General features: G+C 39.6%; 1 protein-coding gene across 4 annotated transcripts in view; it reads left to right on the top strand.

The window, feature by feature from the left end:
* Positions 1–14338, top strand: part of PRUNE2 (prune homolog 2 with BCH domain) — a 145307-nt gene that overhangs the window by 42686 nt on the left and 88283 nt on the right. For all 4 annotated transcript variants that reach the window (XM_074569594.1, XM_074569596.1, XM_074569595.1 and 1 more), the window contains exons 5-6: positions 1070–1222; positions 3753–3847. In XM_074569594.1, the coding sequence (XP_074425695.1) occupies positions 1070–1222; positions 3753–3847 (248 nt within the window). The remainder of the gene's footprint in view (positions 1–1069; positions 1223–3752; positions 3848–14338) is intronic.

Raw genomic sequence — 14338 nt, 5'->3', positions numbered from 1 at the left:
ATTTGCGCATTGACCTAGCATGATGCAATGCAGTCATGCACTTGTTTGAAATCCCTGTGCACAGCACAGTAATAAATAATTTCAATGCTGAAGTACAACATTTTATTATCCTTAATTTAGTGTGAGTAATTGGAAGCAAAGGCTATCTTTGGGTCTATTAATAAAAGCTATCCCAGTCTCCAGGGAATGAAAGGGTCACTTTAAACCTTGTGAACCATCAGGAATGTTTCACATCCAGGATGGAATATGTGCAGCACATAGTTATCTGAAAAGACATCAAACTCACCTCTGTATTGTTATAGCATACCAATTATGATGAAGTTATTTATTGCATTATGTTTCTCTTAAATTTTAAAATTGAATGCATCATTTTGTTTGGCTGAATGTGCTGTGCTTTTTTGGTATGTTCATAGACAAGGAATTAGCCAGAGTCAGTTACACCAAAATGACCAATGACTTTAAGATCATCTAGTCCAAACCTCCTGCCATGGGCAGGGACATCTTTCACTAGATCACGGTGCTTGAAGCCCCATCTAACCTGACTTTGAACACCTCCAGGAGTGGAGCATCCACAGCTTCTCTGGCTAACCTGTTCCAGTGCCTCACCACCCTCATGGTAAAGAATTTCTTCCTTATGTCCGTTGTGGCAGTTCATTGACACATCTGTAGAAGGAAGGTTGGCAATATGGATGTACTGTTTCCAAGCATACCAAGACTTGGTCTAATGCTTAGAGAGAGGAACAAGCCCTGGTGTCCCACTGCTCGCTAGCGGCCATGCTGCAGAGCTGTGTTAGACGCATGTGCTGCACACCGTGGCAGCACTGGGACCAGCCAGGTGGCTGTAGCATGAGCCCTGACAAGCCACCCAGTTCATGTTTTAGAAACTGCTTTCAAGTTAGGAGGATGGTCCTGCGTGAAAAACATTCAATATCTAATTCAGTGAACTCGTCAGTGGAGACAACCTGCAAGAAGGAAAAGGCTTGGATGGCGATACAGTAAACATTCTTGTTTCTGTAGTACCTCTTTACTGTTTACAGGGGGCATTGATTTTTGTCTTTCAATGTTTCAGGAAGCATTCTTTTCAAATGCATGTCTTTGGAGGCTGACAGAATTACAGAGCAGCAGGAGAAAATACTGTCAATCCTAGAAGAAAAGTTTCCAGATCTTCCCCCACGAGAGGAAATTATCTCTGTTCTCCAGGAGACTCAGTTTAACCCACAAGGTAGTGCAACTTGCTTCCATTTTTCAGACCTTTTACAAATTTAGTTATGTAACTGTATCAGAATATATTGGCGCATTGTGTGTGGTGAAAGTAGTTGTGGCATGCTATCTTCATGGAGAGTTATATGTATTTAATTTTAAATTAAGTGGTTTACATTCTGAATTACGGAATTGTGATTTCTCTTGAGGAGCTACTGAACGCCTAAATAATCTGGTATTGCTTTTACAGATAAAGTAAACATCAATTTGTTGCATATTTTGCTTTTACAAGTGTATGCTAGTCAAGAGTTTGTGTTGATGAAGTATAAGGGCGTAATCAATGTGTTGGCCCATGTGCAGAAACTGTGCTGCAATTGCCTACATGGTGTGGGAGTGGATTATCTCTTCTGAACCTTCCCAGATTTATCAAGGGCTGTGTACAGGTGAAGTGAATTTGACTACAGACTTAAGATTAAAGAAGCAGTGGGAAAATTGCGATTCTTTCATTTCCTTCTGCTAGAAAGAGCTTAACACAGTTGTCATTTTTTCAGTGATCAAATGTGGGAATGTTTGAACCCAAAATTTGGTAGCAGTCTTTTGAAGGGATGCTCTGAAAGCCTGAAGAAAATTGTTGCAATAACTCTCATGCTTTTTACTGTCTTTGCTAAATGGCATATACTACCAAGTTGTTACCAAAGAGTGAGTAATGAATTACTGAGGTATTTCTTTGTTAGATATATCAGGGGTACACAGAGTGCATACCTGACTCATAGTCTTTTTTTACCGTTCTTTATCTGCCAATCTGCAGAATCCTGTCACCCAAATTCAGACTGTCACCCTGAAATGGTTGCCCTAGCTGATAGTTAAGGACAGAATTTGAGATGCTGCTTCCTTAGCTGTTTGCGAGTTGCAAGTTAAACTAGTTCAGGGCTATAAATCTTCACATAGTTCCCTGAAGTTCCTCCAGACATTAGTCAAGGAATCGTAGTTCAGAAAGGAACTGAATGCAGCCTGGATTGGAGAGACCCAGTGAAAACGTCTTTTATGGAGCTCAGTTCTTAGTTCTGCCAGTTGCCTGGGAAGATGGTTTAGTAAGGTTTGTCATGTACTTGGCCCATGAAGTTTACCCTAATATCCAGCACAAAACTTGGACAACTAGATATAACAGATTCTGCATGGCATTAGTTGCCAATAATTTTTATATGCCACATGGGGAGGGCAGTGTCCTACACTTTTTTTTTCGTCTCATAGCTGCTTTTTGCTGTGTATTACAAGGTACGTATTTAGCACTGCATATATACATGTGGCATTGGTATTAGTAAGGTGCTGTTGAGTTTCTTAAGTATTTTGAAGGCACTAACCTCTGTAGCAATATTTTATGTTATTTCAGGCAGTATTAGGACAATTCAGCAAAAAACTTGTCTGTTTCATGCAGAAATAATGATTTATTGGCCTGAATTCATGAATTCATTTGCTATTTGAGGCACAGTGGGCTGTAGCCCACCAGAAAGTCTACAGGTTATCTATAAATATTTTTAGAAGGGCAGGTGCATAAATATAATAAATATGTGAACATCAGCCAGTTCTTCTTGTCATTAGATTGAATTAGCTGGACTCCATACAGGAACAGTAATGAGAAGATTCATTTCTTTGGCTTAACTTGGTATTTGGCTCCCTTTTAAAATCAATCACGCAAACACATTTTGGATGGTGTGCTGCTAAGCTTTAAAAGTCTGTGGACATTTTCATTGCCACTCTGCTCTGAAGTAAGTGGCTTGCAGCTTTCTTTATAAAGATATTTGGCTGTCATGTCTGTATTTTTGATCATGTGATATCACCATGTTCCTAGACAAGATATATATTTATTTTGAGAATCTTTACAGCATTTTAGACAGACATCTCCCATTAGAGAAACTTAGTCATGTGGATCTTCAACACATTGTACTTAAACATATCAACATGTCTGGTTGCAATGTGAAGCAATTCCAACTTTACACTGTTGTTTCTGGTCATAATATGTACTTCTGTTTCTGTGGTATATAAATATATAGTTGCTTCATTCACCATTTGATGTACATAAGAAAAATCCATTGTGTGAGGAAGGTCAGAACGGCTGAATGACTTTGTGTTTACAGAATATCTAAAGTGCTTTGCTTCTAAGTATTTTGTAAATCCATATGTGCTTTTCAATATATTATTAATTCCAGAAGTGTTTCATATTAGACCATAGGAATGGTCTATCTATACATTTATCATCAACTGGAATTCAGTTCACTTAAAAAATGTAAGTGTTCACACAACTTCATTGCAGGAGACTTAATTCTTCATCCTTTGCTTCCCCATGCTTTCAACCCCTTCCTTGCTTTAGAAATCACTCTAGAAACATTAAGCATTGAAATATTAATGTTGGTTTAAACTTCCTCATAGGATGTCCTAAAGTAGAGAAGACTCAACGTTAAGGTCTAAGCTGTTTTTTTTTTTAATTTATGTTGCTGCATCTGGTCAGCTGTAGATACTTGTATGTATTGAAATTACTTTCTCTTCTCAAACAGGTGTAAGTATTGAGGAGGTTATACTGAAGGACCTTAAGGAGATTTCAGATGGAGAAATGAAAGTAGCGATTAGCACTGTGTACATGACACTGGAGGTAAGAGGAAACCTAAACAACCCAGTTGCAAAATAGCCCTGTTGCATACTGAGACGGTTCTTTACCAAGAACAATTTGTGTTATGGATGCTGGTAGCTCTTTACCTTGACCTGAAGTAGATATAAATGTTACTGGTTATTATGCAAAAATATTAATTAAAAAATATGAATGTTTAGATCACAGAACAAGTATGAGATGGCAGTATTACTTCTGATGGAAGTTTGCATACTGATGTACTGATTATTAATAAAACCAACTAGATGATTGAAGAAAATCTCAACAACAAAGAGACACTTTTACATAGCATATATTTGCAATTTACAATCTCATCATTTGCCTGAAGGTCACCCATAAAAAAGTATTTGACATGCAAAAGAAGTTTTCATCTCTACTTTTGCATTTTACTATAATGAAATTTTATTTTACCTCAAATGGTACTAAAAAAAAAAAAATCACTTGAATAATTCTCCCCTGTGTATATCCTATGAGATTTCTTACAACATGTCTTTTGTGATGCATTTTACAAAAAACTAAGGTGCTTCTGTGGTTAAAGAAGTTTGTGGTGCAATTCAGCTGACAATTATCCATAGATTTCTGTTTGCGTACAAAAATATACAAAGCAAATTGGGTAGCAAAGATTCAAGAAATGAAGCAGAATTTGTTAGTTCCTTGGTTAGCTTCTCGGCTAGTTTCTCAATGTCAAGCAATCTTCACCAGCCACTAAACCTGCACTGCTTTATGAACCATAATTTTGCTTCTGAAAATTATGCCAAGGTTGGCAGGAAAGCGGATGGAGAAAGAGTATTGTAAGATAAATCCCCAAAAGAGGAAATGGAATTTTTAAAAATTCTTAATAAAATCTTCCCCCTCTTTGGTTTTAAATATTTCTCTTTTATTCTGTCGGTTTCAGTGACTGGTGGACACACAGGACTAGCAATTAGGAGCTAGCTTTGGCTTTACATTTTATTTGTTTTCTTTTTAATCTTGTTCAATAGACTATGTAGAATGCAGGATTTGTGCTTCACAGATCTAAACTCCAGCTAAATGTGGCTGAACTCATCTTTACTACTCTACATACTCAAATTAATCATAACCTAAAACTTGTCTGCCTTTTGGCTGCAACTCACAAATTTAATTTGGCAACAGTAGGTTTTCATAGTCCTAAAAGCAGGCAAATTTTCACACTTTTTTCAGTGATTGTGTAACATTTGATGCTGACGTACTTTGTTCAAGAAGCGTCAAGATATGGTGGTCAAGCAATAAAAATGTTTCGTAATGTTTTTCTTAGGACGTGTCTAGTGGCCATTGTGGAAGAAAAAGGAGGCTCAGTTGCACGTGTAAAGAACAAACTGATCAGTGTTTTACTCATGGTAGATGGTTTTTAATACCAATCTATTAAGTAATTTTATTACTAGCATTTTTGTTGGTATTGTTCTGGAAGATACAGGTATCTCTCTTAGTGTTTTGCTCTCTGTTCTGCTGTGAAAAGTTTGCTTCAGAAAGAGCTGGTTTTTCAGGGTGTAACTGCTTTTTTCCTAATTACATTGTTTACAAAGTCACGTCTTGGTCTAAAAGGACTCTTTATTTCACAGTTGGAATGGAAATCAGTTTTGAGCTTGCTGTATTACTGCCCTTTGTTCAAACATTTTCTGAACTCCCTGATTTCCAGTGCTTGACCAGCACCAGGCCTTTTTTACTTGCTCTTATTAGAGCCAGGGAGGGTATGGTCTGCATGACAGTAGAGGTGGCTTGTAAAAACATTCTGCACTAGTTACTTCACCAAGTATCAGAAACATAATACATATAAGGGAATTACAGACAAAACTGTCCAGACCTGTGTGTCTGTTCAGTCTAGAATTCTATTACGAAGTCAGAATACAGAAACTTTAATGACTTCAGGTTTTCCTCAGCAATAAGAATGGTAATTTGTTATTCATCCTCAAAGTGGTCTACGGACATTACCTGATTAAACATGAGGAGAACATGAAGAACAGGCTTGGCTTTGCTGCAGGTGTTGAATCTCTGATATGTTTGCTTCTTCAGAAATCTCACAACGTCAATTTTTTATTTTTTAAATCAACAGGTACGCAAAAGTCTCTTTCATTAAAGTGCTCTCTATAGGCTTGATTATTTGCCTAGGTTCAATGGTCTACCATGTAGGTGATGCTGCTAAGAACAAAGATGATGATTATACGATTGCAGTTGGGTAGAATAAGCTGTTCAGAGGCATGCATCCCTTGCTGCATTGGGCATGTATCATGAAGAATGAAAGTGTTGCAGCTCAACACTAAAGCTCTTTTCAGTCAGAGTTTCCCAATAGTAAACACAGATATCAGTACATCTGATATGCCAATAAATGTCACACCTCAGTAGCATGAACTCAAAAGATTCTAAGCTTTCCTTATTTCTGTTTTTTTGTTGTTTTTTTTTTTTTTTATGGCAAGTTTTAAAAATCTTTATTGAAAGTAGATTCTGAAAAAATTCTCTGTTCTTGAGAGGCTGGATGCTCCTTTTAGCAAAGTCTTGACATGGAGCTAAGTTCCTTTCCCTTCTCTACTGCTGATTTCCTATGTTAAATAAATAAATTGTTTCCTCAGTTTCCCCTCTGTAAATGAGGATATTAATCTTTTATTTCATAAGTGTGCTGGGAATTTAAATTAATTGAAACCTGTGTTAGATATGTTGCTATAAACCCTATTTTTATAAGTATTGATACAGATTTCCTAGTATCTATGGGAATGTTTTCTAAGTTCTGTACGTCATCAGGAAGACATTACAGTAACTAATAAGTCATCGGTTGTGAATTAGTACTCACTTGCAGTACTTCCAGTACTGCATGGCAGTACTTAGACATGTGGGACACGTGCAGGTACACTCCTTCTCTTCAGTTTCTCATGGAGAGGGTGAAATCGGTAGCCCAGCTCAAGTGCATCTACACGAATGCACGTAGCATGGGCAACAAACGGGATGACCTGGAAGCCGTTGTGCAGCAGGACAGCTATGATGTAGTTGCCATCAGGGAAACGTGGTGGGATGACTGTCACGACTGCAATGCGATGAATGGCTATAAACTTTTCAGAAGGGACGGGCAAGGAAGGAGAGGTGGGGGTGTGGCTCTGTACGTCAGGGAGTGTTTTGATTGTATAGAGCTAGATTCCAGTGATGATAAAGTCGAGTGTTTACGGGTAAGGTTGAAGGGGAAGGGAAATAAGGGAGATGTTGTGCTGGGAGTACGTTACAGACCACCCGGCCAGGATGAGGAGACAGATGAAATATTCTGTAAGTGGCTGGCTGAAATATCGCAATTGCCAGCCCTTGTTCTGGTTAGGGACTTCAACCTGCCGGGTATCTGCTGGAAATATAACACAGCAGAGAGCAGGCAGGCTAGGAGGTTCCTCGAGTGCGTGGAAGATAACTTCCTGACACAACTGGTAGGTGAGCCTACCAGGGGAGGTGCCTTGCTGGACCTACTGCTCACAAACAGAGAAGGACTAGTGGGAGATGTGGTGGTCGGAGGTCGTCTTGGGTTTAGTGATCATGAAATGGTCAAGTTTTCAATTCATAGCGATGTAAGGAGGGGGGTTAGCAAAACCTCCACCTTGGACTTCTGGATGGCGGACTTTGGCTTGTTCAGGACACTGGTTGAGAGAGTCCCTTGGGAGCCAGTCCTGAAGGGCAAAGGGGTCCAGGAAGGCTGGACGCTCTTCAAGAAGAAAATCTTAAAGGCCCAGGAGCAGGCTGTCCCCAAGTGTCGTAAGTCTAAAGGGCAGGGAAAATGGCCAGTCTGGATGAATAAGGAACTTTGCATGGGACTTAGGAATAAAAGGAGGGTTTCCCACCTTTGGAAGAAGGGACAGGCAACTCAGGAGGAGTACAGAGATCTCGTTAGGTTATACAGAGAGAAAATTAGGAAGGCAAAAGCCCAGCTGGAGGTCAACTTGGCCACTAACATTAAGGACAACAAAAAAAGCTTTTATAAATACATCAACAAAAAGAAAGCCAGGGAGAATCTCCATCCCTTATTGGATGCGGGGGGGGAAGTTGCAACCAATGACGAGGAGAAGGCTGAGATACTGAATGCCTTCTTTGACTCTGTCTTCAATAGTCAGACCAGCTATCCCCAGGGTGCTCAGCCTCCTGAGCTGGAAGATAAGGATGGAGAGCAGAACAACCCACCCATAATCCAGGAGGAAGTAGTCAATGATCTGCTTCTGCACCTAGACGTACATAAGTCTATGGGGCCGGATGGGATTCACCCAAGAGTACTCAAAGAGCTGGCGGGAGTGCTCACCAAGCCTCTCTCCATCATTTATCAACAATCCTGGTCAACAGGGGAGGTACCAGGTGACTGGAGGGTGGCTAATGTGACGCCCATCTACAGGAAGGGTCGGAAGGAGGGTCCGGGGAACTACAGGCCTGTCAGCCTGACCTCGGTACCAGGAAAGATCATGGAGAGGATCATCTTGAGTGAGCTCTCATGGCGAGTGCAGGGCAGCCAAGGGATCAGGGCCAGCCAGCATGGGTTTAGGAAAGGGAGGTCCTGCTTACCCAACCTGATCTCTTTCTATGACCATGTGACCCGCCTTCTGGATGCAGGGATGTCTGTGGACATTGTCTATCTGGACTTTGGTATGGCCTTTGACACCGTCCCCCACAGCATTCTCCTGGAGAAGCTGGTGAATCATGGCATAGACAAGTGTACTCTTCACTGGGTTAAAAACTGGCTGGATGGCCGTGCCCAGAGAGTTGTGACTAATGGGGTGAAATCTTGTGGTGGCTGGTCACCAGTGGTGTCCCTCAGGATTCAGTTTTGGGGCCAGTTTTGTTTGCTATCTTTATCAATGATCTGGATGAGGGGATTGAGTGCACCCTCAGTAAGCTTGCAGACGACACTAAACTAGGTGGGAGTGTTGATCTGCTTGAGGGTAGGAAGGCTCTACAGAGGGACCTGGACAGGCTGGATCGATGGGCCAAGGCCAACTGTATGAGGCCAAGTGCCGGGTCCTGCATTTCGGTCACAACAACCCCAAGCAACGCTACAGGCTTGGGGAAGAGTGGCTGGAAAGCTGCCCGGCAGAAAAGGACCTGGGCGTGCTGGTGGACGGCCAGCTTAACATGAGCCAGCAGTGTGCCCAGGTGGCCAAGAAGGCCAACAGCATTCTGGCTTGTATCAGGAATAGCGTGGCCAGCAGGAGTAGGGAAGTCATCGTGCCTCTGTACTTGGCACTGGTGAGGCCTCACCTTGAGTGCTGTGTTCAGTTCTGGGCCTCTCTGTACAAGAGGGACATTGAAGTGCTGGAGCGTGTCCAGAGGAGAGCTACCAGGCTGGTGAGGGGTCTGGAGACCAGGTCATATGAGGAGAGGCTGAGGGAGCTGGGCATGTTTAGCTTGGAGAAGAGGAGGCTGAGGGGAGACCTCATTGCCCTCTACAACTATCTGAAAGGAGGCTGTAGAGAGGTGGGTGTTGGCCTCTTCTCCCAAGTGAATAATGACAGGACCAGAGGAAATGGTCTGGAGTTGTGGCAGGGGAGGTTCATGTTAGATATTAGGAAGAATTACTTTACTGAAGGAGTGTTCAGGCACTGGAACAGCCTGCCCAGGGAGGTGGTTGAATCACCATCCCTTGAGGTGTTTAAGAAAGGTCTAGATGTGGCACTTCAGGGCACGCTCCAGTGACAGAGATTGTTGGTTGTTTGGTTGGACTCGATGATCTTAAGGGTCCTTTCCAACTATGAAGATTCTGTGATTCTGTGAGAGACAAATAGATGCAAAAATAGTAGTGCAGTTGATCTCAGTGCTTTATTTGTATGTACCTACTGATATCAGTCAAGAGTGTGTGATTTACATCCCTTGTCTGTTGGCTTGCTGGTTGTCAACTGACTGATTTTTAAGTGTCTAGATAAAAGCAAATCTTTCAGATATTAAAGGAGTAGACAGCGTTGTCGTTGGTGATGAAGGCATTTAGTGTGGGTGCGCTTAGGTTTCTATAAGAGTCTGTATGCAGCTTTGCATTTCTTAAGATAACTACTTTTCGATCTGGGCTTCCTGGATTTAGGTGGCATTGAAGCTGTAAGTTGAAATCAGACCTGTGTCTCCCGTGACTGGGTGCCGGAGCATATGCTACTTGGATTTCACCTGCACAGCAGCATTTTTTTCAAGAGGGTGACAAAAGAAAAGTGACATAGCCCAGATCACGGTTATTTTTGTTGCCTTTGCCAGAAAGTTTCCCCAAGTCATAATAATGATTACTCATAGGATATTGTAGCAAAATTCAGTGCACGCGTTACAGTTAATTTCTGTTACATTATGTTATACCCTGAGAGTATATTTTGCTTGTTCTCTGCTGGAATTCTCTTGGAAATGAGAAATATCTTCTCAATGTGACTTTCTGTGAAAGTCATTTTTTTCCTGAGAAAGGAATACTTCCTTTGTAAGCTGAACTCTATTCTTTGCTTTCTTGTGCACCAGAAGAACAATCCAGGTTTCATGAGTGCTCAGTTTAGTTGAAATGTCTCATGATATTGTGGCTTAATAACATTTTTGTTGGACTACATCCTTGATCTTTTGATTCATGAAAATTTATTCTAACTGCTCACAGAACTTGCAGTAATTTATGAAGGTAGAAAATCAGCTTTATGCAGGGCAGTCAGTTGAAAATAAGGCAAACAGTCTACAATTGTCTGCTGTTGACTATTAGACAAGGGAATACTTGCATTCTGAAGGCTGACTGATCCTTTGAGGTTCATTTTTTCTGGCCATGGTATCTGAATACTTCATAAAGACATTTTCCAAGTTGTAGGGATTGTGTAATCTTTTAGTATTGTAAGGTTGGAGCCACTTCCATAAGGGTGCTAACCAAGAGGTTTAGAGAAAACGTCAGAGCCTCAGTGGAGGCTGTTCTCACCACTGGTGTTGCCCCAAGAAAGTGACCTGCAAGTTCATGCTGGCACAGTGAGACTGCCTGTCCTTAGGCAGCAACTAGTTGTCCAAATGAATTGAGGATGGTGCCAAGGGCAAGTTCTGGCTCCTGCAGCAGCTTTCCTCTTTGTGGCTCTGTGTCTCAGAGAAACTCACAGTGGCTGTTGCAGCAACAGTAACCTAGGAAATTTAGAAATGTTTGGGCGCACGGTGGATCTGTTTCCTAATGAATAAATAGTCTGATCTCAGAGAGACGGTTTAATTTTCAGGCTGCTTTTTAGTAGTAGTATGGCATGCACCCATGTTACTAATTTGGACAATTTTATTTGTGTACTATGAAAAACGATGTTTTCAATAGTTCTGGAAAGCAAATTGAGAATTTCTGTCTCAGCTGGAGTGTGTCAATCAAGTGTTAGGTAGACTATTGCATGCAGTTAAGTGAGATTAGAACATGTTTGTTTGGAGGTTTGAACTTTTGTTGTCTTTCTGTAATGATTGGACCATAGTTATGTATTTGGGAACTTTTTTCTTGCAGTATAAATATAAACATATTTTAAATGGCATCAGATTGGTCCATGAATTTGTTTTTAATGCTAAAAACAAAACAAGAAGAAAACCTCAAGTAAACATGTTAACATTTAATCTTCCAGTAATGGAATTGGAAACAAAATTCTCAGCAACTTACAATAGCATTGCTGTTCGGAGATATTTTTCTGATGCCTGTTGTGAGAAGTTAGGGTATGTAAAATAAATGATGTATGGAGCTGTAGGAATGCGACTTTTGCAGACTACCTTATGTCTAAGGAACATTAAACATAGGGTTCTCGTTTAGCAAATAAATAACCATTCATTTCAATGGCTGCATAGTCTGGACTTTTGTGCATATTTTTGCAAAGATGAGAAGAGGCCATTAGGGATTTAATATAAAATAAATCGCCAAGGGGTCTTCTTGTAGTCCTAGTCTTTCTGCCACATGGTGTGTCACTAATGTGCATAAATGGGCTTAAATGAATTTGTTATCTGTATTACATTTGCAGTATGTATATATTTATATATTATTTTTTAATTGTGTTTAAAAATAAAACATTAAATACATCATTTCTGAGAGTTGAAAACATACCATTTGTAAATAAATCAACCTTAATTAAGGTCTTAAAATGTCAGTGTGTGAAATCTGCCTGTAGGAAAATGTATAACATATATGGTGCGCAAAGCTTGAAGATACTTTCGTTTGCTTTTTTATAAGTATTAGGAGGGATAAGTCATCACCTTATAGGACTGGATAATGCAACCAAACATGCATCAATGTACATACCGTACTCATCTTTAAACGTCAGACTGCGTCTTCTGGAGGACGGCAGCTGTTCTGTTGATGCCTCAGGTCAGCTGAAGTACCCCGGTTGTAATGAGTACAATCCGAGGTGTGGAGAGCTGACGCAGACCTGCTGAATTCTCTGGGTTAGTTAGTTATTCGTCTCTAAAGGTATGAAAGGAAACTATCGGGGACAACCTTAGATTGTTCTAAGTGCTTCCTAATTAACTACGTGAAATCAAATGGCAGCAAAACCGACATTGATTAGCATGATTATGAGGACTGCTTATAGTTTTAAAATCAAGACCAGATCCCTTCCAGAAGGTGATGTGAGGGTGATAGGAGCTACAGTTTTCCCTACTCAGTGAGATGTTTCTGCTCGCAGTTGTGAAGGATGTTAGGCAAGGTGTTTATTATGGTCCCTTGTGATGTGAGAAAAACGTAAACTCATAAAACTGGCCAAGACCCTTATTTTTATCAGGGAGTCCAATTCAGCATGTGCTTAAATCATTGAATAATGATTTATTCAACTGTTCTTTTGCAAGGTGTGTTTGATTATTTTATTCTATACCGCTGTCAAAACTCATAGTAAACCAGAAGCATCAGAGATTTTGTAGTTGCAGTATCTCTTTAAGAATGCATAAGTTGTGCAGCGATATCAGGTCTGCAGTAGTATGTATATAGGATTTGAGTTTATTTAGGTGTCTAAGCAAATTGGGCAGACTTCATATGTTATAATTTGCGTGACATCTGGTCTAAATTTGACCCATGCTATTGTTTATGATTTTGCCTTTACTGGTTTTGTTCAATCTTGCTTCAAAAAGTCAATAAACAAAGTAAAATAACTATGACAATTATTAGAGGAATAAGCATAGACATTAGATTAATCTACTAACATTACAGTAAAAATGTGCTTGTGTTTACAAGTACATTGTTCTAGAAGATAAACTGTGTTTTCTTTTCTATCATTTATGAAATGCATTTAAATAAATAAAGATTGTTTCTTTATGAAATACAGCTGTATAATATGCACCATCTCTGAGCTAAATAAAATGCTGTCATCTACAGTGTCATTATTGGACTGCATTCCTGACTTCTACAAAGCTGACTAATTTATCATTTGTGTACTCTTCTAGTTCTTGTCAGTAGCATCTTAGCTCAGCTGCTCATGGGGCATAGACATTGACAGCGGGAGATGCTGTTTTGAGAAATGTTCAGCAGAAAGAGTTTTTTCTGTGAAATACAATACACTTTTTTAAAATTTCAATGCAAGACCTAACTTGGACATTTAATATTTTAAGATCTCGCTGTAATGCATAAGACTATAGGAACTGATAATAGTTAGGGATAACAATATGAATATTACAGAAAAGTTAAATATTATTTCCTGCTATTTAGTTTATATTTTTCTTTGTTATTGTATGAGAAACAACTTAATTAGAATATTAAATTGTTGATCCAAGATTACAATATAATTCCAGCTACAAGTAAAAGAACTCCTCTTGGGTTTGCTAGTGTTAGTGTTGCATTACTACAGAAGTCAGAAATTCTGTCCAGAGCAAGTGACAGAGATACAGAGTATTTCTAAGCAAATGTCTGTCTCAGTGACTGCTTTTGTGTTTTTTTCATTTAGAAATTAAAAAAACCAAACCAAAACAAACAAACCATATTTACAATCATGCAATATTTATTTAGAATAGTGATATTTGCAGGAAAAACAACAAAATATGTCTGCTGTGTCTTGAAACAGTCGTTTTGTTCTATCTGCAAAGCATGTGTCCGGAACGCCTTCTGAACTGGAATGTAAGTGAATGCTTAACACTTGTAAATATTACAATACTCTGTGTTTTCAGCATACATCATTGAATTTTATACCTTCTGCTGCATATCAGGAGCCTGGGCCTGAAGCTATCATTTATTTTAAAATGTTGGAACATTTTGGAGTTTTGAATTAGTCAGATCAAGTACTCTGTAAGATTTTTCAGCATTTATGTTCTCTGGTTAGATGTTGAGGGGGAGGATTCTTCTTTTGACTCTGTGTAACTTGGTACCCTCTCAGCGTTACTTGAAGTGTTTTGTCCAACTGAAGACTTCAGGGTTTATTTAATTTTATATACATTTTAATACACTTAATATACATTTTAATTTTATGTACTTCTAGTTTCATTTATAAAACAGGGATCAAAAGGATTCAAGTTGCAACCCTTCAGCCCCTATCTGAGTACTCAAATTCAGAGTAGCTTAAGAACACCAGCTGTAAT

The sequence above is a fragment of the Larus michahellis genome, chromosome Z, assembly GCF_964199755.1.
Source record: "Larus michahellis chromosome Z, bLarMic1.1, whole genome shotgun sequence".
Taxonomy (NCBI): Eukaryota; Metazoa; Chordata; class Aves; order Charadriiformes; family Laridae; genus Larus; species Larus michahellis.
This window is presented reverse-complemented; position numbering and strand designations above follow the sequence as displayed.